Genomic DNA, 22351 nt, shown 5'->3' on the forward strand with positions numbered 1-22351 from the left:
AACATTAACAAAAAGACAAAGTAAAAAGAGCAAGCAGTGTTGTTTTATTAATAAACCCTGTGTGGATTTGTGGTTAGTGTATTACCTGGTCTACTTTTGTGGTTTGACACTGGAGACAATACTATTTTCGTTTGAATGAATGAGTCTTTCAGCTCTTGGAAAGCTCAATTAATCACTAAAGACTGTTTTCCCACCAGCCTCTGTTAATGCGTAGGCTGTGTGACTCAGAGAAACATCTCTGAGCAGCTGACATGTGTAAAGGTGGAACAGCATGTATATTCTGGGGTGATACTATTTTCTTCCTTCCGAGAGTTTAAGGTTAAATTCTAACCATAGCATACATTTTTTCAATAAAGTTTAAGGTCAAAGCAAACATGCTTTTAGCAGGACATAAGCATTTGTTTCTGGCATTATCACACAAGCAAATTTAAGCGCAAGCAGTTGTCTGGTTCACCTGTAAAGCATTTAGCATAAGGATAGTGACTCTGACTGACAGCCAACCATTTTGGTGCTCTGAACAGCACTTCCCTGTTGCTCCTATGATCACAGAAAAGACCTGCAGTAGAAGTAACTTTGGCTGCTCGAGGCTTCCATAGCATCTGTGTTTGAAGTGAGGGAAGACATTCATCTGGCTTAAAAGGAGCTGGTTTGAAGCAATGTTGAAGGTTATTCTTTCATGATGTGATGGGGGAATATAGTGCGCCTGTGCTTCTTGGATGTGCTATAGAAATGCCGTATGTAGGGCAATTTGTAATAGGCAGCTTACATAAAGAAATTAAACCATTAAAACTATTATGGTCCTTTCAAACCCTAAACCTTCTTACACTGTAACTTCAGTAACTACATAAAAAGCAAAACAAAAAAAAATATTTTAGAGTGATAAGTAGACATGTACAGGAGTGGAAAATGCTTAAGTAATTAGACTTTAGACTGTACTTTATTTTGGGGTATTTATACTTTACTTGGGTGTTATTGAAGCTGAATACTGGTACTCTTATTTAATTACTTTTTCAGACAAAAACGTACTTTTCTATTTCTTTATATTTCTTTTCTCATCAAGCAAATGACAGTATGCCTGTGCATTTTATTTACATTTCAGTTTTTATCATCCAGTCATGCCAGTTTGTTAGCTGCAGTGACCTTCTCATGCTACACAGTGTAGTTAGTGCTATAGCTTTCCTTTTTTTTGCATTTGAATATGGATAAGCCACGTGACTGCAGTGGTGAACTTGAGGATGAGCAACCCTGGCCCTACCTCAGTAAGATCTTTCAGTATGCTGAAGTAAGCAAAGCCCCTTATACAGTGATAAGTATCTTCTTTGCCTTTCTAGGAGGTATGAACTCCAACTAATTTGAATGTTGAGAGTTGCTGATTTGCTAGCATTAACTGGCTATTTAACCAAGTTAACCTTTTTTTATTGCTAATGCCAGTTTAGAATAGCATCGATGCCAGTTGTTAATATAATTGCCTAGGCAGCAAGTCAAATTCTAGCTAATGGTAAATATTGGTTATTTACAGAATATTTTACTTCTGATGAATTAATTATCAATTTTCTTATAGTCAGTCATACATACACTATGACAAGCAAACTTACAGAGATGGAATGATGTTTTCTGGCAAAATTGCGTAGTTGCTTATAAAAGTTTGAGGTAAGTAATAAAATTTAGTTTTCATGTAAAATGACAATTTATTTAACATGAACTTTTTAATTTTGAATACTTGAGAATGTGTAAAAGTAGCAACTTTTTACTCGAGCATGTTTTTGTCTGGATACTTTTACTTTTAACTGAGTAAGATTTTGACACATTATCTATACTTTCTCTTAAGTACTGTTTCTTGGAGTTAAGTTATTTAGTTACTTTTGATTGCCATATATATTTCGCTATGAAATGACAGTAGGATCACATCTAGCGAAAATCTCTCTATATACTATATTATGGAACAGTTTGTTCCAGTCCACTAATTTGATTGGACAAGCAGCATTCCAAGAGTGCTTATATTTTCTACAACTGCACTGGGAAGTTCACTGTGTGTATCACTCTTTTCATCTGTGTTCACCACATAAAATTCTACTTCCTAGTTCGAAACGGTTACTACAGTAGTGTTAGCGACATCATCAGTGGACATGGCAAACGATAATTTCCAGGTATATAACGTTAATCTTAAAATTATGTCAGATGAAGATGTAAAGGAAGAAGGGCCAATTTTATTGGAAGCACCTTTGACAGGAATGTACAAATCAGTGTGAGCTAGCTAGCCAGCTAGCTGATGTGCTATAAAGTGAGTGTAGCTTTTTCGGGATATATTTCCTCTTGCGGAGCAACAATAAACAGAACATTTGGCCATATTGTGTCTCAAATGTGACTTACTCGATATTAATTTCTAGTTTATAGAACTGTTGTATAGAAGCAATAATGCACGCGCAAGAGTGAGGTTACGCTGAATACCGGCGTGGCTGTGATAACTTAAGGCATTGCCCTGCGGGCTCGTGCCTATGGCCAAATCACAGCTGTGCCAATATTCAATATAACCTCACTCTTGCTCGTGCGATATTGCTTAACTATATTAGTATACTATGTATAGTAACAACTGTAACCCCCACCAGAAAAAGTGGAAGGAAAATGAAAAAACAAACAAAAAAAAGAAATGGTGTAGGAACAGATTTGAGTTGTCTGTCCCTTCAATTATTTACTTTATTTCTGGCTTCAGAAAGAAATCATCTTGTAAAAATAATATATCACAACAAATAACAGTGTTTCACTAGGAAACAGATTGTGTCATTTGTTTTGGATTGCTGCAGATGTTATCAGTCTGTTAAACGGTTTTGGACAGAATAGTTGATAGTGCGGTATAGCATCGCCTGATCAGAGCTTTAGATCAATCTACACTTGATTTATCCAATCCAATCATATTGATTCCTCTAAGTTATAAATTTTAGTGTAAGCCGTTCAGCATTAAGAGAGAGTGTATTTTTAAAAAGGCAAAAACAGATGAATAATTTTGGGCCAGGCCAGACACTGAGAAGCAAAAGTAAGGCTTGAAGATCCACTTAAGGTGGCTTTGATTATATCAGAGCTTCCTGAGCACTCTCATCCTTTCAATTTAAGTCAGACTTTCTGCTCATTCCTCAGTGTATTCATCTAACTGAGTGAAATCTCAGGCCTAGACTGGCTTTACAGATGAGCCATTGTGCTGCTGAGAATAAAAGAACTGGCATTGTCAGTTTTAAGAACAAATTTTTAAGAACAAATTACAAAATCCAAGGCGGAGGCTGTCCGCACACTGAAGGAGACCAGACCACTGAGGTCTTATCAAAATATATATTTATTGCTTTAAACTTTCATAGTGTAAAAGTGCAAAGATCAGTGAATAAGACCTCAGTGGTCTGGTCTCATTCAGTGTGAGGACAGCCTCTGCCTTGGATTTTTTCGTGCTTCACGCACCTGAGGACATGTTTATCTAATTTGAGCACAACTATCCATCTACCTTATAAGAACAAATTACAGTCAGCATTTTTGTAGGGCAAGTGCTGCGTACTGAATAATTTTCAACGACTGACCATTCCTTTTTGAGAGTGCACAGACAATGGAACTAAATTGTAAGTTGAGTTTAGGTTGAGTGCTGACTTACGGTATGTCTGGATCTGTGTCTTCACTTTTATCCGATGCTTATATCGCCATACATATGTGTTTTCTGATGTTTCATGTTGTAGACTAGCGAACCCTGATTTCCTTTTCTGACATTTCATTAGTCCAGACAAATTCTGCTCCTTTCCTTGTATTTATATTTGAACCCAAACTACTGCTTGTCCCTCTTGACAAACATTGATAGCAAGGATTGAGTCTGCATAAAATACACACCTGGAGAGAATGAAGTGAGCCGTGAAGTGTGTGCCTGTGTGTGTATGAGTCTGTGTGCAGTGTGTGTAGGTGGTGTGTGATGACTCCAGATGAGATGTACACTGACAGGTCCGGCTGTGTAATTTTGGTTCATGCTGATGAGTTGGCAAAACCAGCGTCTGCTCCGAGTTACTTCCAGCATTTACAGACACATCAACCAGTAACATGCTGCAGGTTTCCTAATGTTCATCTCACAGCTTAATCTGCATTTAGTGGAGATGTTCCACCTGTCTTTAAAAAAAATAATGAATTAAACCAGCAACATTCCTGTTGACATAAAACGGCATTTTTATTGCAGACCTCTTCTAGATTCCCCGCAGTTTCATCGTTGCTACTGCATGTAAACTTCCTAAAAGTAATCCTAAGGCGCAATGATTTAAAGCTTTCTGCTTTGCATATTGTGCCACTGGCAACCAACTGCAATCTTGCAGAATGCAAATGAGCACTCAGTGAAGCTGTCACTTGAGTTATTTTTGTAACATTTCTCTCATTGCAAATGCTGAATGTAACATATGTCTGTCACTGAAGAAAGCAATAGCAAATATGGTCTTCTGAGTCTATGTATAGAGCTAAAATGAAGCTTTTACTGCTAGTCAAAACCTCCACTAGACAAGAGATTGGTGAAAAGTTATCTAGTGGTGAAAATACATCACTCAGACCGAATCATTTAGTGTGATATTAGACGGTGCTGGACAAAATGGACAAAAGTTTTCTTTGAACTGTTTGACACTGTCACTGTCACATAGACAGGTCTTTTGTTAGTCTGACAGGCTGACCATAAGCTGCATTATTGATTTCGTGAAAACCCTGGTGTTCTTATGTTCCACTTAGGATGACGTTATTGAGTGACAGATTTGTGTAGCTCCATGGAAGTTGCATATAAAAGTCTGACTGCTTCATTTTTGAAAGCATCAGCCCAAAGACAAAATTCTTTGTATTCAAAAATGCCAAGCCTGTCTTGCATAAATGCTGTGAAGTCTGTGTACAAAAGAGCTAGCTGAAAAACTCCTTTCTTCTACTCCAAGCTTTTGCTTGTCAATGTCAATCAGCACTCATGCTGTGGACTTTAAGGTCTACCTCAGGCATGCATGTGTTTGAATGGCCTCTGTTCTTCTTCTGTCACACCATTTATCCATCCTCCTTCATACCCTCCCTCCCACTGTCTATACTTCCAGCTCTCTCTCTTTTCTGCCCTTCTTCTTTAGTTTTTGCTTTAGTTTTTTTCTTTAATCTCCTCTTCCAACCTCAAGCTTTATTCCCTACTTTATGGAACAGATGTCTGGATCTGAATTTGCACTGGCACACTTGCATGTCCAGTTCCTCCGAGAGCCTGAGGGAGGCAAATCTTTATACACCTCTCTGCTTCTGCTTCACCCACTCAAACACATACACACAGGAAATCAAACGGTGCTGGACAGCCTCTGTGATGCCACATCATTGAGACTGAAAGCACCAGAGAGCTGCCTCCATACTCAAGGGCAGAGAAAGAGAGAGAGAAAGAGAGAGGGAGAGTGAAAGAGAAAAGGGAAGAGAGAGGTTTGATGAGAGGAACAGAAATAAATATGTCAGACATCTTGCCATCTGTACTGGGGGCACTCCAATGGGACTAATTAGACGGCTGAGGCAGGTTGAGGAGCTCGTTTGAAAATGGTGCACTCTTCCGGGGAAACCGGGAGGTGCAAAAGGAGTCTCCACTCATCACTGACTCACTCCTACATGTTTAGGCGGTTTGAATCCCCTTTTGCTCCGAACGCCTGTTCGTGGGCTGTGAAGCCTCTCGATTTGGTATTTTTGTCCAAGGCAGATAGATCCATGATATTCTTTTTATTCCTGATATTTTTATTCTATTTTTATGTTTATTTTATTCCTGATATAAGTTATTACCAGATGCTGAAACAAGAACAGTTTAAGAAGAAGAAGAAGTTATTTTATATCTGTGTTCCTTGATTGTTTTGAGACATAATCCAAAATAACTGTTTTCTGTCTTGTGCAGTGTACAAAAATGACATAATGAGAATGTAATTGATTTTTAAAATATTGATGCATTTCATTCTTGTCTCACCATATTTTTTGTTCATTTTAGGTCAGAAATTTGGCCAATGATCAATGTGATTTATACCACTCACTTGTACTGAAATGCTTTTCAGCTAGGGCTGTGATACTTGCTGATCAAAAACCTAAATGTCCTGCCAGAACTCTTATTATTTTCTTATTATTCAGTGGCAGGTTGCTTGAGGCTATTTTATATGAGTAAAAAGAAGGTGCTGGAATGCAGTTTTAGGGTCATTTTAATAAAAATCTACATTATTAGCAACAACACTGTGTACCTGAAATGTCTCTATTGACCTCTCTTAGTATATGGCATTGCCTTTCATAACCCTGTCCACTCACTGCAGCAATTCAGATGAGTGAATGCACAGTAGAGATGCATGGCCTGGCCTCAGGGATATGTCAAATGCTACATAACGAGTTGCTTAACATGGAAACACTAAAACATCATGACTGGTTTGTTTTGCCCTTAAACCAGAATATGGCAATAATGCCGCTGTGAGTTATTCCGCAGACTGCTGGAAAATGGCATTCTGGCTCAAGTTTACTCACATCTCCTTTAATCAATAGGTGCAGGTCATTTGGATACTGACTGGACCACATGTTATGTCTTTACATATATTCACTGTTGAACTGGGTAAGAAAGAAAATAACAAAGAATAAATATTTAAATGACTGTATCAGACTTGCCATCCTTTATGTGTTTTGCATAGGAGCTCTGCATTTTAACATCAGAGTGCAAAAATATGCCAAAAGAGAAGTCATCTTTTTTTTTCCTGAAAAAAAAAAGAAAAGAAAAACGTCAGATGAGCCAGTCAACATATGAAAGATTGACATGATTGACAGCTGAGTATGTGTTTTGAATGCTCCACTTGATGTGGCAGCCTCGTTTTGTGTCAGTGTACTGTATGTTTGACCTATCACTAAATAGGAATAAGGTATAGTTAACACAGGTTATGTATGTTTATTAGGGATGCCACCAAAGATTTTCTACTGAAAATGGTACACAAGACAGCTCTTTCAGTTTTAGGCTGAAAGAGAAAAAAGTTTTTGACTGAAAACAACCAATTAAAAAGGATGATAATGAAGTGTCAAATCTAACACTTTACAAATGATTAAATACAGATATTAATGATCACTGTAAATGGACAGTGTTTTAAAACACTGTTTGTTTAATTTGCTGTCCTGTGCTGGTCAGCCACATTCAGAGCATTCTGAGCAGATCAACATTGAGAATCATTCCTGGTTTCTCTGAGGGACATTAGACAAGATTTGTAAAAGGATTATATCAAAATGTACTGTGTTAGATTCTGCCCTTCTGCTCTAAAATGTATTGTGTTAGATTTTTCCCTTCTGCTCTATTATATGACTCATTTTCATGTGATTTTATTTTATTTTGTATTCATTTAAAATATTTGATATTTATTATTTTTATATTTATTATTTTTATACATTTATTTGACAGTTAATAATAGGCAATTGGTTTCTCCCCCAATTTGGTCACCTGTCAATTCCCGCCCACTAGCCAGCTCTCCACTATCATAGGACATCTACCAACCGAGAAGGGGGAAGGCTAATGTGCTTCCTCTGAGACATGTGAAGCCAACCGACGAGTCTTTCCTAACTGTTGCTTATGCTGCATCACCGGGCAGCATATCACGCTCTGAGGAAAATGACGTCCTCTTCCCTCCTCTGCATACATGAACTCACATATGCCCATGATTGGCTAGTGTCATTGCAGTTGACAGGGAAGAGAGAGTATGCCATCCTAACCACCCAGAGAGTATGGCCAATATTGCTACCACAGAGGGCTGCGGTATCAAACTTGCGATCTCATGACTATAGGGCAAACACTTTTCTGAAGTACCACTTGGGAGCTGAGGCTGTGATTGTGTTTGTATCAGTAAGGTTTAGAAATGTTTCTTTGCACTGTGATGAACCAAGTTGGAAATTAGTTGGAAAGCTGAATGAAACAGTTATTGATGAGTGTGTAGTATCTTACTGCATCATTGTTTTACTCGGACATATAAACTTGGCTCTCTTCCTGTGTTATGTCAAGGCCTCTATGAATAAAGCCTATATTTTTGAGTTTGTGATAAACAGAAGTTAAACTCAGAGTTAGTTTTCAAACATTGCAGTCGTACTTTGAAAGGAACTCTAATAATTAAATCAGTTGTAAGTAATTATTGAATATTCTAAGGTTCTGTAAGGGCTGGAAGTAATACAAATGTAATAAGATGGGAAACAAATGATATTGTAAATTGAGTAATAAAAAGAAAAGTGATTTAATTTAATCCAGAGACCATTTGATTAAAGCAAGCTGAACTAAATTGAACACTTTATCATGCAACGCTCTGTTTATTGATTTTTCAGACTTGCCATTCATCTCATGAATTTGTAATTATATTTCAGAAGCAAAACTTAATATCATTTGATGCACATTAATCCACAGATGGGAAAATGAAATAGATCATGTCATATACTAGACTCAAAAAATGAGTGTATTGGCCTTATGGCTCTAAATGTACTTTAGAAATATTATGGTTATGTTATGGCAGTCTGTGTGATATTGATTTCTCACTGCCTCTAAACATGTCACTGATATAAGTAGAAAGCGTCACTATTTTGTGCTCTAACAGTTTGTGGACATATACAGAAAGGGAAAGTGCAAAATGGTGGACCAGACATGGAGAAGATTATAGTCATCATCATCATCATCATCATCACCACCATGATTACACCTCTATCTTCACTGACCTTAAAAACGCTTTATATTTGAGAGCTTGAAAGATTAGAGATGCTTTGGTGAAAACTATAATGACTGCAGTCTAGCATAGATAGCCTCTAGACACTACAGGATCACAGCTCACAGCTTGTTCCACACCTGGGGTGGGTGGATGATATTAGTTTAGAATTAAAAAGATTTCCTCTTGTGATGAATGAGAAAGTGTTTTATCTTGTGTGACTTGAAAAAGGCAGCCAAAACTGTAGAGTAGAATTTATTGTCTTTACAGTGATATTATATTACAGAAAGGTTGTTTTATCGAATAATGTTCTTTTATGAACTGTAACACTGTAGATAGGAACAGAGTGCAAAGAACAAATTCCATAACTGAATAAGTGCAGTGTTCACTGAAATTGAGAAGGGAAAGCTGTGCTTCGAGGCATCAGAATATCCAACCATGAAAAGCGGCTGTGGAAAAAGTCTGTACTTACTGCTTAGGAAATTTTTTACGACTGAAAATTTGGTTGAGAGAGATTCTTGTACAGATACGGACCAACAATGGAAGGTCTAGTCTGAGATTCAGATATTCATTGAAATGTGAATAAACCTGAGAATAGACCTGATTAACAATGACAATTATTACATGTTCCATTTTTATGAAATTTTCTAGATTGCGGAAGTACATGTGAATGTCTATCCAATATTTAGAAAAATAATTGAATATTATAACAATTTAGTCAGTAACAGTTGAATATTTTTACTGAAAATATTACAAAATGTTGATTATATTTTTAATATTTTATATTACTAAAATATCTTTAAACACCTTTGAAAAAACTATTAAAAACTAATAAAAACTACAGATTTTTCTACTTGGAGTTTTCAATTAAAAGAGAAGTCAATTGTTTGTGCTTGTAGCAAAATCGTAAAACAATTCTTTTAAAGGACATGGTCAGTGAACTCTTTCCAAAAAACTTTTTTGTCATTGTTTTTATGCAATGTGTTTTACTAGCACTAGCATTTTTTTGGGTTTAAAAGGAGATTGCTCAGCTACTTTTTTCAACCTAACTTTGTAACATTCTCCTTCATTGTGATAAAGAGACATAAAACAGACAAACTGCTAAATAGATTTGAATTTATAGCTCTGCAGTTGTAAAGCCATGAAGTGTAGTTGCCACCATTATAGAAACAAATGGCAGCAATATTCTATCTTAAAACTACTTCCTGATTTAAGGTAAACTTTCCAGAATATATTAAATCGAGAAGAAAAGGCATGTCTAAGATCCCCCTAAACTACTTAACCTAAAGCTGCAGGATGAGAGATTTTGGAAATTTGCCCTCTGGTAGTAATGGTATATGCAGTAGAACATTTTCTTTCATGCATTGTGCTGCATCTTTCTTCACTGTGTGGATTAATCTGACAGCCGCAAGTAATACACAATCAATTCAGGGCTGCATCCCAGACCACATTCTGTGATATTGATTGACTTGTTCTTACCTGTTTAACTGAGTTGTAAATGAAAAAAATACACAACTCATTAAACACACCCTGTTAGCCAGTAGCCCACAAGCTAAAACTGCCTAACAACTGGCTAATGATACAAATGCCCCAACGAGAATAAATCACTCGTTTCCCACTAAATTACTGGACAAATAAATGCCTTACATGATTAGCAAGAAAAAAGCCAAAACTCCACCATGCCTGAATCTATTTTCCTCTTATAATGTAATATCGCATGCTTTCACTCCCTCTCAATCCTGTTGGTCTTGTTTTCTTTCTTTGACTCCTGATTGGCTCCAGCTCCTGCTGGTTACTATGTAGCCAGACTTCTTTCAGTTGAGGTGTGATGATTTTTATATATCTAAGCTGGCGTATGACGTATGTGTACAAATTTCCCGCTAGTTCTGACCTGACAGCCCTGACACAGCATTGACTCTGAACTGTAACTGTATACATCTGAATAACTGAATAACTGAATAACATGAATAACTGGAACATCCGATTGTGCAGCATTTCTTCTTCCCTGACTCAATAATCATGAATTTTATTTGTTCATTTTTAACAAAAAATGTCATTTGCACTGTGGCTTTACTACCAGCTAAAATAATCCATAAAAATGGCCCTATTCCTTTAGAAATATCCTGTTACAAAAATCCTTTTATATACTCAACACTCTTTATTGTCCTTTCCTTGCAAATAAACAGCTATCATGAGGCCATGCTCTTATTAAAAGAACAACATACTTCGTTCAGTGGATCAGGGAGTTCTTAATCACAACCTTTTATTGCGTTAATTATTTAGACACCAAAACCTCCACAGACAAGAGCCAGTGAAAACTTCAGAGCCTGCCTTACTGCTAAGCATATGCAAAAAATCCTCACAGGTCTCTGCCAAGAGAGCTCTGCTCAAGAAACTTATCTATGTGCTAATTTGATAAGATATGCTAACAAATTGCCTGAAAAGATGGCTGTGATTTTCAGATTATATTTTCCCCTTATGAGTAAAAAACACAGGTTTGGCCAGGCAGTGAGATGAGCCTCTGATTGTTTCTCTGTGTGTTTAGTCTTTCTGGTCCTATCACAAAGACAGAGCTGGAATTGCTGTCCAGCAATGTCTGATATTGTATCAAGACCACTATGTTTGCCAGCCGAGAAGAGCCCATCAAAACAGGGAGGGATTGTGTCACTGACTAAAACGGTGAAGAGTGGCTCACTGAGAGGTTGATATTTGAGAACATAGCGTAAATGATTGATGGAATCTTGACAACACTGATCCTGTGTTTCTCAACTTTCTGAGTGATGTGCTGTATTTGTTAGCAGTACCAGTGCATGCATATGTATGTATTTGACCAATACTCTGCAATGAACCATCTGTAGGTTTTTCTGTAACAGATTTAACTCTATCTGTCTATATGTTTGTGTGTGTGTGTGTGTGTGTGTGTAGGATGCGGGAGAGGGAGCTGCAGTGCGTGGGCAGGAGAGTGCTACTGCTTGGCGTCTGCCTGCTGTCTCTGTGGGGGCAGCTGAGCCTGGCCTCCTCACACCGCAGCCACATCGGTGAGTCACACACATAATGATAATTCTCAATAACAGAAACACCACTTATTAGTTCCAAGATTATTGATGTAATACTGAGCCGCAGCTGAAGGGATGCTGGTTCTGGACCTGGTCATCATGTACTTGGAGTGGCTTTTTACTTCTACAAGCTCACTCATTTAACCTCCATTTAACCTCTGTTTGCTATCAGACCTACAAAGAATGAAGTAAAGTGCTCACATTTGGGCTTGATCAGTCAGATACAGAGATACAGTGCTGGCTAATGGTAGCTAAAGCCACATCAGTGAACATTAATACTAGACTAACACTATGTGCAAATCCATCATCTCAGCACGCTGCTCTTCCAAGATATTTAATTTGACTCTTTCAGAAAGGTCATTTAAACAAAGGTAACAAATGTTGTACGACAGTGACTCTTACCATGAAGAAAAGCCCACAATCAGTATAATTCAGGAGTGCATATCTACCCAAGGTTTATTTAACATTCTGAGAAAAAAAATGTCCATTCTTATTAATTGTCAGTCTTGAGTTTGGAATTTTTGAGATTTCTATGAGAGAAACCATCTCCTGAGTAAACTGATGATTTCCGAAAACAGTTTGAGGGCGGATTTAGGACTTGATGTGCTGCTCTCTGTGGTCCTGTCAAGACTGAAGAAATGGGCTTATTGATGCCAATGGTAGATATTTTGTTTGCTGCAGGATAGGTGCCAAAGGAATCAGTGAGATCCTACTAAATGAGTGAAGGAGAAAGAAAGGGGGAGAGAGAGACAACAAGGGAGGAGTGGGAGACCCTGGGCTAAAGGTGAAAGCTGTGATTTCACATCACAATAATGAGCCCCATCCACATGGGCAGTGCAGAAACCTGAAGAGGGAAAATTATGAGGAATTCAACCAAGGGCAACAAAGACTTAGTGACAGCTTAACAATATACACAAATCCTCCATTGATTGGCTACATGAATTTTAGTGAGGACATATTTTGTGATTACATGCCAGGAGCCTTTGCAAAGAGCCATCGGGGACAATGTGAAGAGGCAGCAGCAATTAATCTTGCCTTCCTGAGCCAAAGGGCAGCTCTAAATAAAATCACATAGCATTTCAGGAGCTGTGACAAAGATAGCAACAAGTTAAGGGGACCCCATCTTTCTCCCAGCACTGCTACATGTGCGGTGTTGGCAATAAAGTCGGTGATTGATTATGGTGAGGGCGCCCAATCACTCAGCCCTCAGTGGGCAGAAAGAGCTGCTTTCCAAGCTGCCAGAGCTCCAACGCTCCTGGCTAACACTGAGCTAATCAGATATTTAGTCCCAGTAGTGTTTTGAGGTCAGGCCAAGGTGTACCAGTAAACAGACCTCTTTAGCCCCACCGCCTAAGAGATCTTGGGACCTGCTGCTGCTCGGGCACTTCATACTCTCCCTGTAACCTTAAGAGATCACAGATCAAACTACTAACACTGCAGCAGTGCCAAAACTTGTTATCCAGTCATGACAGAAAAAATGAAATATGGAGGGATGTGGAATGTAGAAGCAGTAGAAGAGAACTTTTGGGCATGGAGGTAAAAAGAAAGTGACACACACACACACACACACACACACATACACATATTTATATAAAAATTCACTGGCACGTGGTTGACCATAGCATTGCCTGACAAACTTTTTTGAGTATTTAAGAAGCTGCTGATCTCCTGGGATTTTCACACACAACAGCCTCTAGAGTTTACACAGATTAGTGCAAAAAAAAAAACATCCAGTGAGAGGCAATTCTGAGGGTGGAAAAGCCTTGTTGTTGAGAGAGATCAGAGGAGAATAGCCAGACTAGGTCAAGCTGACAAGATGGCTACAGTAACTCAAATAACCAGTCTTTACAACCAAGGTGAGCAGAAAAGCATCTCAGAATGCACGACACGTTAAGCCTTGAGGCAGATGATTTACAATAGCAGAACACCACATTGGGCTTTATTCCTGTCACCCAAGAACAGGAATCTGAGACTACAGTGGGATCATTGAAACTGGCCAGTTGAAGATCAGAAAAAGACCAGGTGATGTTTTTCCAATCTTGAACTCTCCGGTTTCTCAAGTCTTGGATATGCTATCATATCAGTGAGTAGCAGAAGAGGGTGGAACAATTAACAGTCCCTTGGAGTTGAAGTGGTTGAGGAGTCATTTCCAAGCCTGTAAAGAACCCTGTCATTGACTATAATTGAACTGGTAAAAGATGGATCTGCTAATGTGAACTCAAAACTGAAAACTTGTGCTTTTCTTACTGATAGTGCAGACCATATTAATTCTTGCTAGTCAGGCCATGATAAAACCTTCCGGTCTCTGACATCTTTGTCTTCTTACTTTGGTGCACCAAACAGCACAGAATCCAACAGAACCAGCCAGCAAAAAAGGAGTATTTCATTTTGTTAAATAACACCATCCAGAACCCTGTTAAGAAAACTTCAGGGACTCATTAATTAAGATTATATGGAACGCAAATCATAATCATTTTCGTATTTCTCACAAATAACAACAGACTTATATAATATGAGCTATATACTGCCCGTGCTCTTGTTAGAAAAATTACATTTGCAGGTTATTAGTGTACAGCACTCAAGCATTTTCTAAGGGGGTGTTGCTGGACTGTAGAGTGAAATAAAACAGGCATGACAAACACCGTAGACACTCATCTGATGAAACCTGACAGCTGCTGTCTTTACTGGAGACACAAAGCTGCAGCAGATGCCCTTTTTGTAATTTGTGTGCATGAGGATATTTGCACCACTGGTACTAGCAACAGACAGTAACATAAATTGGGACTAGACTAAACTTAACTGGCAGTTTAGCAAGTATATCTTGCTAACACTCATGCTATTTTTGTATTACCATTATTGTGTATTCCCAACTATAAGCCCAATTATTTCTCAGTTAGTGCATGTCAGATGAAGTCATTCATAGTCACATTACTGCTGTTCTGGCAGTGAGCACCCATGCCTACAGGGGAGTACGGCGTGCCTTGGTTGGTATATTCTGTGTTCATTAGAAAGAATGCACAGCTGGAGAAAAAGTGAAGAAGGGGACAGAAAAAGAGATGGAGAAACCTCATAGATGGAGAAACCTCAGCATTTGAGCCTTGCCATTTTTGTGCATAAAATGTGGGAGATGGAGGGCCATGTGCTCTGGTTTCCACAGTAGATGAGGCCACAGCATCTGCATGACTTTTGGAGAACAGGTGGATAACAAGATGGAGGACATAGATAAAACCAGAGAGAGCTGGAGAAAGGGGGTGAGGAGTGACTTGCTAATTTTTTCTGGATGGTATTGAAATCATGTTTGTGTCCCTACTCTCACTACAACTTACACATAAAGTGGAGGAAAATAACAGTGACTTTAGTGCAAATGCCACCATATTTTGTCCTTAAGTTTTAGTGAAGTGAAGTGAAGTGAAGTGTGGCCAAGTATAGTGACCCATACTAGGAATTTGTGCTCTGCATTTAACCCATCCAAGTGCACACACAGTAGTGCACACACACAGTAGTGCACACACACAGTAGTGAACACACACCCGGAGCAGTGGGCAGCCTTTTTGCTGCGGCGCCCACGTGTGTAACATGATGTTTGAAATTTTAGAGCAAGTAATCACTGACTAATTTTGGGTGATGTGGTATGTGTCATAAGAGCAGAATATATGGCGCATTAGAGTTTGAAGATAATGTGTGCAAGAGATACAATATGCTACCTTTTAATAGTAGTAATGTGATATAAATCAGCCTTAACACTGTCAAATTTAAAAGGCTGTAGGGTATTCATTGGAGGAAGATGAACATATAGTCTGTTCAGTTCTTCAATTTCCACATGATAATCAAAATACCTGCAAAAATGAGAGGTACTTTAAATATAGATGGCAGCAACAGCTGAAGTGCTGTAATTACCAGTTCTTTATTTCGAGTATCAGCCTTCCTTTTTCTGTTTTTTAATCACAGTGCTATCTCTACACACAGCTCTTGTCTGGCTAACTCATCTGGCCTGTGTGCAGTCTAATCACTGATCTGACCTACGGCTATTTCTCATTACTAACCTCTCATTATCACCCATTGAGACATGTGGCTGGATGACCTGTGACTGAAAGCAGTGTGGTATTTTCTGTTTCGGATGAGAATTAATGGGGAATGTAATGATGTTACGGATGGAAACTATAAGCAAAAAACTTCTGACAGCGACGCAGTGTCTACTACTGAGAACAACGAACCTTTATAAATAGTGCCTTACTACAGCTTTATAAAGGACTCAAATACATGTGGTTAGAGGCACAGAGCTTAGGCTAAACCCATTCTTTGTCTTGTACTTTTCTTATAATGGTAACATTGCACTAAAAGAGAGTTCAAAGCAATGACTTTAGATACATTTATATGAAAAAGCTATTGAAGGTGGCATGTAAAAAGCCTATTAATTTGGCTATTGCAAACCTTGTTTAATATTTAAAACCAGCTATAATTGTGCCAAGGCTGGATTAACAGGGAACATTTATTCTCTCCTGGAGAGTACATTACACTGTTTGATTAATAATTCTGGCATACAGAAGATGTATTATAGAATATTTATAGTGGCTATAATATAATATAATATAGTATATAACATAAAGCCTAAAAATTCCTCTCCTTGCAAGCCTGCAAAAGGCTTACTGCCGTGTCCTTCTTCCTCTCCTTTTTCTTCCCGTCTTAATGTGATGGTAAGATGCTCCCAGCTAGTCGTTTGAGCTTAGTGAAACAGAATGTTCTTAGAGTCGAGTGAAATAGAATGTTCTAAAATGAGGTCTATCAATCGTCTCTGTAGTCACTTCATTACATTTGGTGACTGTGTTCTTCAGTGCAGGAATGAACTGCTCAACATGGTATCCTGAGCCTGCCTTAAAAAAAAGAGGCAAGCAAGGCTGAACCATCTTGGCTGAGTGTTCAACTACACAAACGGGGCGTGAAATTTAACAGTATTGAAAGTGCTCATCTGCTGTCCACATTCCCAAAAATAGAGAGTGCTGCTGTCCAATTTGGAGGGAATGTTTTTGAAACATACACCTGTCTGGTGGCCCAAAATGACAGATGGTTAAATTGCTGTGGAATAATTTATGAAAAAGGAAAAAACAGTACAGTAATAGCCACAAATGTGAAGTGATTACGACTATCAGAGAGGCAGCAGTATGTTTATGACTCATGAACTAAATAACAATTGTGTGGTCCTCACCAAATTCTTCTTCAAACAAACAAAAAACCTCAGGTGACAACAAAAAAGCACAACAGATTTCAATATGTCGTCGTTTTTTTCCCAAAAAGTAAAACAACATTCGGAAACCAGAGGGAAAAATAAGTACACCCTATAATCCAGTAACATGCAGAACCACCTTTAGCAACAATAACTTGACGTAAACATTTTCTGTAGGAGTTTAACTGTTTCTCACATCATTTTGGAGAAATCTTTGCCCACTCTTCTTTACAGCGTTGCTTCAGTTTATTGATGTTTGAGGGTATTCGTTTATGCATAGCTCTCTTAAAATTTCACTATCTCAGTGGGGTTGAAGTACAGACTTTGACTTGGCCATTCCAACACCTTGATTTTTTTTCTTCTTCAGCCATTCAGATGTTGGTTTGCTGGTGCGCTTGGTATCATTGTCCTATTGCATGACCCAATTTCAGCCCAGCTTGAGCTGCTTGAGAGATGGCCTCACATTTGTCTCAAGAATATTGTGTTATAAAGTAGAGCTCATCCTTGTCTCACTGACTGCAAGTTTCCCAGGTCATGTGGCTGCAAAACAAGCCCAGATCAACACTCCCCCACCTCCATGCTTGACAGTTGGTATGAGGTGTTTGTGGTGATACACTGTGTTTGGTTTTTGCCAAACATGGTGCTGTGCATGATAACCAAACATCTCCACCTCAGTCTCATCAGTCCAAAGGATATTTTTCCAGAACTTTTGTGGTTTGTTCAGATGCAATGTTGCAATGTTATGCTGCCATATTCTTTTTTGGAGAAAAGGGGCATTTTTCTAGCCACCCTTCCATGAAAGCCTCACTTGTTCAGTCTTTTTCTGATTGTGTAGTCATGAACATAAAGATTTAATGTGCTTATAGTCACCAGTAGGTCACATGATGTAGCTCTTGGGTTTTTCTTTATATCTCTGAGCATTAATCGGTTTGACCCTGGACTGAATCTGCTTGGACACCCACACCTGGAAAGATTGGAAACTGTCTTAAAGGCTCTTCATTTGTAAATCATCATTCAATTGTTGGAAATGGGAATGGTCTTATAACCCTTCCCAGACTGATAAGCAGCAACAATTGCTTTTCTGAGGACATGGCTGATGTCCTTTCTTCTTGGCATGATGCAGACACACACCTGAGTGCTTCAGAACACCAAACTGCCGAAGGTTCTGCTTTAAGAAGTAATGCTTCTTGATAAAGAATTAATCTTGTGCAATTCATTAATAACAACTGGCTGCTAATTATGCACTTAATGATTATGGAAGTAGGAAGGGTGTACTTATTTTTTCTCACCTGGTTTATGAATGTTGGTTTACTTTTTGGGAAAAATGAGTACAGTTTTAAATCTGTTGTGTTATTTTGTTGTCACATGAGGTTAGTTGTTTGTTTATAGAAATTGATGAGGACCCCATAATTGTTATTTAGGCACTGATAAATAAAAACCTGGAATTGAAGGAGGGTGTACTTCCTTTTCCCCATGACTGTATGAATTAGTCCTCATAGTCTGTCTGTGGCATGTTCTCCCTCTGTGTGTGTGTGGGTTTTCTCCGGGTTCTCCAGTTTCCTCCTACCTCCCAAAAACATGCTAGTATGTGGATTGGCTTGCCTCTAGGTATGAATGAGTGTACAAATATGCATGCACATGATGCCCTGCGATGGACTGACGTGCCGTCCAGGGTGTATTCCTGCCTCGTGCCTAGTGTTCACAGGATAGGCTCCAGATCCTCCAAGACCCTGAGCAGGATAAAGCAGTTACTGTAGATGAATGAATGAATGAGAGCTCTGGTGGGGGAGCTACCCAAATGTTACTATTAATAAATAAATAATACAAGTGCATGGGTGCCATCAAAAATTCCTTGACAGCTTGGGTTAATTTCAGTGCTCCTGATGTTGAGCTTGAGCAATATCCGGTGTGCTTTTTACTTTGTAACTTTTTGACTCCTCAACTCATCGCCCACTGCACCATTTCTTACAAGATCATCTGACCTGATTACCACACCACCCACATCCGAGTTGAGATGTAACTGGCATGTGAGGCATGGGAAACTGATGGGTGTTGTTTTTTACAGGCTTAGTATGCCTGATGACATCTCATCTGTCAGTCATACTAGGAAGGCTTGGAGGACTGGGTGTGTTTGTGTGTGTGTGTGTGTGTATATGAGAGATGTAAAACACTACTGACACTTCGAGGGTGGGAACAGCATGCTATTTAGAGCAAACATGACTGGCATCTCAACTCAGGCAGTGTGCATATGTGTGAGGAGTGGCAGTGTGCAATGGGAGTGAAGAACTCTCCGTTTCCCCTGCTTTACTTTACTCTCAGCCTGATGGTGAACATTTAACTAAACAGGTGCTCTATTAGCTGACAGCTGAAATAAATAAAGAACAAGTGTTAGAAATCATGCAAAATACAGTTGTGTATATGGTTTCAAATAATGCATTATTACATGTTATATTTCATGGTGCATTTCAGTCTGTTTTTCAGAAGCACCATAAAGCATGGCTAGAGTAAGCAATGACCTACTTGCCTTACTGTTGGACATTAATTCTGACACTACTGATCATGTTAATTTAACAGGCAAACTCGATAGCATGGTCACTTTAGATGGATAAGTTCTTGTCTAATTAAGATCATACTTGACTGACTGACTATTTTAGGGTCAGTGGAGATTTTTCTGAGCCAATAAGAGTACAATATGGTGCAATAACTTTCTGTTTCAGGCCCACAATTTGAAACTAAAATCATAGTCACTATAATCTAGCCCCTGCTGGTCTCACTTGATATGGAGCCACTTGAACAACTTATAAAACCAGTATTGGCTTTCAACACACAATTATATTAGCAGTTTGGTCAGATTCATCAGTAAAATCAGTGACAGACACAAAGTTTGAAACGATGAATACGGTTGCTGATTTCAGCATAGAGCTTCATGGATATTCTGTGAAATTAAAAGAAATTAAAAATCTTTAAGGTCCTTTGTGTTGCCCCTGATTCTGGTCTATCATTTGGTTTCCATATAAGTAACACTGCTAAAGCTGATTGTTATTAGTAGCGATAAGACATATGCTAACCCTATATGATGCTGATAAACCAGTATATGCTTTCATAATTTATAGATTGGACCAACGTGACATGTTACTAGCTACCCCTGCATGTCTTTAAATAAGGTTCAGCTAGTTCTTGCTGATCTCTTGAAGCAGTTCAGCCTATCTCAAAGACTTGACTCAGTTGAGGCAGGCGTACTGTTATTCTGCAGGATCATTCAAACTCAAATAACTTTTTATTGGCCCTTTTTTTATTATGTTGGCCCTAAACTTTGGCCCTAAACTTAAGACAATCTCTATAGGTTTTCAAATCCAGATTAGAAACATAAACATTTAACCAGGGTTTATCATTAATATTAATTAATAATTAGTAATATAATTTTCATTATTGTTATTACTTTTCATAGATTTACAGTTATTTCACAAATATGTTTTTTTCCATTAATACATTGTTTAATCTGTTAGTTATGTACTCAGAAAAGCAGGTAAAAAATATTGCATGTTGGTAGCATGGAATTGAAATGTCATGCTATGTTAAATGAGGCTTTTCCAGATCAGATGGTGTTGTTTTAGCTGAAGCCTGGAGTGATTCTCTTCAGCTTCACTTCCTCTCACAAATTGCAAGGCATGTTAGCTGGGCAGTGATCAAATACTTGTGTGCTCTCCATTAGTTTCAGGGTGCTGCTCTTTTTTCCTGGAAGTGAACTGTAATAACATTCAAAGACCATTGACTGAGATGGGTGTGCGATTCCTCAAGGAAGGGCCATTGATCAAAAGTAGCCTCTAAAAGTGCAATGTGGAAATGAATGGTCCAGGAGTTCACTGGTACCCTGAGTGGTATGCTGTAATATTTCAGCCCTTGTGTGTTTTGCTTCTTCTTTTCATCTTTATCTCTGCTAATTTACTTTTAACACCCAGCCTACCCAGCCTCAACCTCCAAAGTGTCGAAGCAACAAGAAGCTGACAGCATGTGTCACGCCTGCCATAGAAATCCTGCCTTCAAACGTGTTCCTCTATCATTTATTCATGCTCGTTTCTTTTGTGTGCCTTCCTGTTGTGTTGATTGTAGTGGGGTTTTTTTTAGAGTACACTGCTGGGCAAAAAAAAATGGGCCAAGCCCAAAATGGCAAAATATTAAGCTTGCAATGGTCTTAACAAATCATTGCTCAGAAAATTAGCAAGAATTAAACAAACGCACTCCCGAGAGCTCCTGTGCCACCATTTGCTCATTTACTTTTGCTGCAGTGAACTGTTTTGGGAAAAACTAGAAACAGGGAAATTCCCTTATATAGTCTTCTTGTACACAAAGGTTAAATCATGATAATTATTAAAATGTTTGATGTAAAATTCAAACTAACACCTGTCTGGGTGTACAAGATTTTCCAAAAATATCTTTGATATTTTTTTTTTCTTAAAAGATTACTCATTATTTGGTTATGTGCCACACCTGATGCAGCCCATCAAGGGCCTGATAACAAGCTGATAAATGGAACCAGGATTGATAGAGCAGGGAGAGATTTGTTTAATTCTTGCTAATTTCCTGACCAGTTTGGAACTCTGCTTGGATGCAGGTCTGATTTGGAAGCGCTGACTAGGCTCCACATTAGCGCTGCCTAACCACAGACTGTTGAGTTGGTGGAACCTAAACCCCTATATCTCACTGACAAAGGATTCCAGCCTGAGCCTCTGTGCCTTAGTGGGATAGAAGACAAAGACACAGCCCACTAAAGAGCATTTGATGTGACATCTATTCATCTGGATTTTTTTTTTAGAGCCAGGCTCAATGACTGCTTTTCCTCCTCTTCCCCATCCCCTTCGCTCTAATTGTGTAACTGGAGCTGCAAAGAGCACGTCTGTTTGATCTCCCTACTCCGTGTACCACAGATGGCCAACTCCTTCATCGCTTCATAACAATTTCATAAGTGACTTGCTGTAAATTGCCACGCCAATGCCTGTGGTTAATGGGTTGCCACTCTGCTCTTCTCACTCACACACTTTACTAGGAAAAAATGGAGAAAATGAAAAGCGTTTTTTTCTTGTTCACTGCCGTCACACTGTTTAATAAGTGTTAGGACAGATGGAGGGAAAGTGAGTTTGATCACTGATTTCCTCAGAGCATGTGCTCTCACTTCCACCAAGGTAGCTGTGAGAAGTTTCATTTAATGTGGTCAGACGTTTAATTGAGCTTGAGCACATCTCTACTGCCCATGCGTTCCTCACATATTTCACTGTGCACAAAAAAATCAATGATTAATGGGCTTATATTGAAAGTAATAAGAAGCACATTTGCTACAGGTTACCATATTTGAGCTTATGTCATAGGTTAACATTTGTAGCTTA

The 22351-nt window shown here is 38.6% G+C and overlaps 1 protein-coding gene across 2 annotated transcripts in view; it reads left to right on the forward strand.

Moving 5' to 3' along the window:
* Nucleotides 1-22351, forward strand: part of tafa3a (TAFA chemokine like family member 3a) — a 68362-nt gene that overhangs the window by 31818 nt on the left and 14193 nt on the right. For both annotated transcript variants that reach the window (XM_026924017.3, XM_026924026.3), the window contains exon 2: nt 11619-11731. In XM_026924017.3, coding sequence (XP_026779818.3) covers nt 11620-11731 — 112 coding nt within the window. In that variant the 5' untranslated portion in view covers nt 11619. The remainder of the gene's footprint in view (nt 1-11618; nt 11732-22351) is intronic.

The sequence above is a fragment of the Pangasianodon hypophthalmus genome, chromosome 2 (genome assembly GCF_027358585.1).
Source record: "Pangasianodon hypophthalmus isolate fPanHyp1 chromosome 2, fPanHyp1.pri, whole genome shotgun sequence".
Lineage (NCBI taxonomy): Eukaryota > Metazoa > Chordata > Actinopteri > Siluriformes > Pangasiidae > Pangasianodon > Pangasianodon hypophthalmus.